Here is a 4,432-nt window from a genome sequence, read left to right as displayed (position 1 = left end):
TGGATATCTACGTCATAATCCTTCACCAATTCTAACCACCTTCTCTGCCTCATGTTTAACTCTTTCTGGGTGAAGAAGTATTTCAAACTTTTGTGGTCGGTAAAAATTTGGGTTTTTTCGCCATACAGGTAATGTCGCCAGATTTTCAGCGCGAACACTACAGCGGCCAACTCTAGGTCATGGGTAGGGTAGTTCTTTTCATATTCTTTAAGTTGACGAGATGCGTATGCGACAACCTTGCCGTGTTGCATTAACACACATCCCAGTCCTTTCATGGAGGCATCACTATAGATCTCATATCCTTCTGAGCTCTCGAGTACTATGAGTACCGGGGTGGTTACCAATCTCTCTTTTAGGTTCTGGAAGCTTGCCTCACAAGCATCATCCCATCTAAATGGCACCCCTTTTTTTTGTTAACTTTTTTAAAGGCGAGGATATTTTAGCGAAGTCCTGCATGAACCTTCGATAATATCCCGCCAATCCTAGGAAACTCCTTACTTCCGTTACCGTAGTTGGGCGTTCCCACTTTGTGATCGCTTCGACCTTGGTGGGATCTACAGATATTTCGTCCTTTGACACCATGTGTCCTAGGAAAGAGACTTGTCGTAACCAAAATTCGCATTTGGAGAACTTGGCGTACAACTTGTGCTCTCTTAGGGTGGTAAGGACTTTTCGGAGGTGTTCCTCGTGCTCTAGGTCAGTTCTCGAGTATATGAGGATGTCGTCAATGAACACAATCACGAACATGTCTAGGCATTCTTTGAATACCCGGTTCATTAACTCCATAAACACAGTTGGGGCATTAGTGAGGCCAAATGACATCACTACAAACTCGTAGTGACCGTACCTTGTCCTAAACGCTGTTTTTGGTACGTCTTTTTCATTAATCCTAATTTGGTGGTAACCGGACCGAAGATCTATCTTAGAGAATATTGTTGCCTCTCTGAGTTGATCAAACAAGTCTTCTATTCTAGGTAGAGGATATTTATTTTTTACGGTTCTCTTGTTTAGCTCTCTATAATCGATGCACAGACGCATCGATCCATCTTTCTTCTTAACAAACAACACTGGCGCACCCCAGGGGGACACGCTAGGTTGAATGAATCCTTTATCTAGTAAGTCTTGCAATTGCGCCTTAAGTTCTTTCAACTCTGCTGGCGCCATGCGATAGGGTGCTTTGGAAATAGGCCCAGTTCTCGGCTCGAGTTCGATGACAAAGTCGACCGCTCGGGAAGGGGATATTCCAGATAAGTCATCCGGAAATACATTCGGGAACTCGTTTACTATTGGCACATTTACTAGGGTCTTTTCCTTTCCTCTTACGTCTACAACACATGCTAATATAGCCCATCCACCTTGTTGGACTAACCTTTTTGCTTTCATCATCGAGACTACCTTGGGGGTAATCCCGATATTTGTGCCTTTAAATTTAAAGGTAGGTCCTGTCGATGGTGAAAATTTTACTTCCTTTTTGCGGCAGTCTATACTAGCTCGATTTTCAGCTAACCAATCCATGCCTAGTATGGCGTCAAAATCTGTCATGTTTACCACCATCAGGTCAATGCTTAAAGTTTGGTTCCCTATGATTACTTGGCCATCCTTTACTCTATCCCTAGATACTAAGTCTACCCCCGCAGGGGTGCTTACAGACATTTCATGCAATAAGGGTTCTAATTCGAACCCTGCTTGTACAACAAAAGGCATTGAAATAAAGGAATGCGTGGAACCAGAATCAAATAAGGTAAAAGCGAAATGACCTAAAATGGATAGTGTACCTGTCACCACGGCGTCGGACCTCCCAGTGTTCCTGCTGGTTGACGCGTAGGCCCTAGCTTGAGCTCGCGATGGTGCTAGTTGATCCGTTTGCTCTACTACTTTGGGCGGGTTTGCTTGTGCTGCAGCATTTCTGGCCGTGCAGTTCACGGCGATGTGCCCCTCTTGACCACATCTATAACACGCTCGGCTGCCAGCCATGCACCTCCCACCGTGTAGTCTTCCACAGATAGTGCACCTTTCCTCCTCCCTCTGGCCCCATCTTGATTCCTGGGGTTCCTGTCAATACGTCGGGGAGGGCGTCGCTCATCCCATCTAGGAGCGGGTCTGTTATTGGAACGGTGCCTATGTGCTGGTGGTGGACGGTCAGAGCCTCCTGATTCATGAGGACACTTCTGCCCAATTATAACTGGCTCTTCACGCCGTTTCTCATCCTTTGGTTTCTCTAAAGCCTTGGCAGTTCTCAAGGCTTTCTCATAGGTCTTTGGGTTGAACGCCTCCAACATGCAGCGGATTCTTGGTACCAAACCCAATACAAATTTCTCTGTCATCTTTTCCTCAGTGTCCACCATGGACGGTGCGAATCTCTTGAGTCTATTAAACTCTCGGTTGTACTTCTCCACTGTGAGTCTGCCCTGTACCAGGTGGGCGAACTCCTGCTGCTTTTTAAGTCGCTCTGACTTAGGATAATATTCTTTAAGGAAGGCTTCCTTAAATCGTTCCCAGTTCATTGGTTCCCCTTCTGGGTTAAGAAGGGTCTTGTTATCTCTCCACCATATCTCTGCGTCCTTTTGTAGGACGAAGGTTGCATAGGCAACCTTTTGGTTCTCTGGGCACTCCATAGTCTCAAAGGTGGTTTCCACCGCTGCAATCCACATTTGGGCTTCTATGGGGTCTACTAGGGAACCAGTGAATGGTCGAGGGTCGTATCTCTTGAAATCCCTTATCCAGTTTGAACATCTAACAGGTTGTGGAGGGTTTACTGGGGCATTGGACTGAGCAGTGGCCTGTGCCTGTGCCTGTACCTGTGCCAGTGCCAACGCCTGTGCCTGGGCCTGTGCTTGGGCTTGTTCCTGGGCCTGTTGTAGACTGGCTTGCTGATTGGTTACCAAGGTTTGAATTAGAGCTTGGATCGAGTCACACATTAACCTAGTATTAGCATCTACTCCACCCATTGGGGGTGCAGCTTCAGGTACGACTTGGAGTGGTAGGGTAGGCTAGGGTGGAGGTTCTACTGGTGGTGGAGGCTCAGAGTGTAGTGGAGCTTGAGGAGGTAGCTCAACTGGTGGTAAGACTGGGGGCGGCGTAACTGTTATCGGCCCAGTCTCTGATCTTTCTTGAGGTGGGCCCCCTACTGCCACACCTCGTCCTACTTCTCTACGACGGGGTCGCCCCCATCCTCGTCTTCCTCTTCCTCTACCTCGTCCTCTGGGCATGGTTCTATAAACCAATATAAGGTTGCTTAAGTCTAAGGCCTTAATACTATGCATATATATAAATAACAATACCCACATAATACAATACATCGTAACGCCAAAGAAGTAAACATTCATCATGCTAAGCATCATATCATGCTACTAACAAAATTACTCAGCATGCAACACATGACATCATACTTTTAAATAAATACGTGGAATAGCACAACCATATCAGTAATGTCAACATAAAAAAAAAAATGCATGCGAGTTTTAAAACGTTTCTCTTTTCTTATCTTATGCAAGGCGTACCTGACGGTGACGGGGCATCGATGTTGGGACCGTGGAGCGTGCCAAGCCTACATCGTAGGCTAGTCTACAGAATCTAAAACCTAGAGCTCTGATACCAACTGTAACGACCCTAAATTTCCACATATCTAGAGTCGCCACTAACGTCTCATGCTCATCTCTAATGCAGAATAAAAATCTAAGCATGCTCATCTTTATTAGCGGAAAAATTTAAAACTTCAGAATACATTAAAACATTGAAAAACACTACCGGACTTACGTGTTTCAAACATTGTGCTGGAGTTCAAAAAGATAAAATAAAACGATTACAAATTAATTAATATAAATGAATGAAATGCAAACGCCCTATCCTAACCAAGACTAGGAATTAAATATGCAACTATCCTATGCACGCGCCACAGTCTCTGATCACGATGCCACCGTCAACCGTACATGGGCGCCTTGCCTTTACCTGAAAAAAAAAAAATAATATGGCACACGGCTGAAGAAATACTCAGTAAGTGACCCCACTATAGGGGCCATGCTAATGCAAACACATGCAATCATGAATAGGGACCTATCTCTAATCATCTTAGGGGTGGCCTCCAATCTCGGACAAATTGGATGTGTAGTACTTCCCTACACACGACTCACACGTGCGAATGTGAGTCCCCAGGGTGCTCGCACACCCCCTGGACCCTCTGGTCAAGCTAATCTGTAGCGACGTCCGGAGGTCAGCGGAACCCCATAGTGTCATGCGCCTCATGAACACTCTCATCTGTGTGCTTTTGCACCTGTGCGCATTCGCGCTCATCGTAAGGTGCGCGTCCGCACTCATCATCTCTAGGGGAAGTAACCCTATGCTTATGAACATACAAAATGCATGAGGTCCCTCTAAATCCATCGTAATGTCTCTTCTGACACAACCCTCTAGTCTCATCTCTTTGTTACTCTAG

The 4,432-nt window shown here is 45.8% G+C and overlaps 1 protein-coding gene across 1 annotated transcript; it reads right to left on the bottom strand.

Annotated features, from left to right (window-relative positions):
- Positions 1 to 1,919: 1,919 nt before the first annotated feature.
- Positions 1,920 to 2,948, bottom strand: LOC111437846. Its single transcript, XM_023075920.1, has one exon. It carries the CDS (start codon positions 2,946 to 2,948, stop codon positions 1,920 to 1,922), a length of 1,029 nt encoding a protein of 342 aa, XP_022931688.1.
- Positions 2,949 to 4,432: the final 1,484 nt, after the last annotated feature.

Source organism: Cucurbita moschata, unplaced genomic scaffold (genome assembly GCF_002738365.1).
Source record: "Cucurbita moschata cultivar Rifu unplaced genomic scaffold, Cmos_1.0 Cmo_Scf00067, whole genome shotgun sequence".
NCBI classification, from domain to species: domain Eukaryota; kingdom Viridiplantae; phylum Streptophyta; class Magnoliopsida; order Cucurbitales; family Cucurbitaceae; genus Cucurbita; species Cucurbita moschata.
This window is presented reverse-complemented; position numbering and strand designations above follow the sequence as displayed.

Excerpts from the sequence above, each read along its gene's own strand:
- LOC111437846 (XM_023075920.1), bottom strand. The coding sequence starts at position 2,948 with ATGGGTGGAGTAGATGCTAATACTAGGTTAATGTGTGACTCGATCCAA.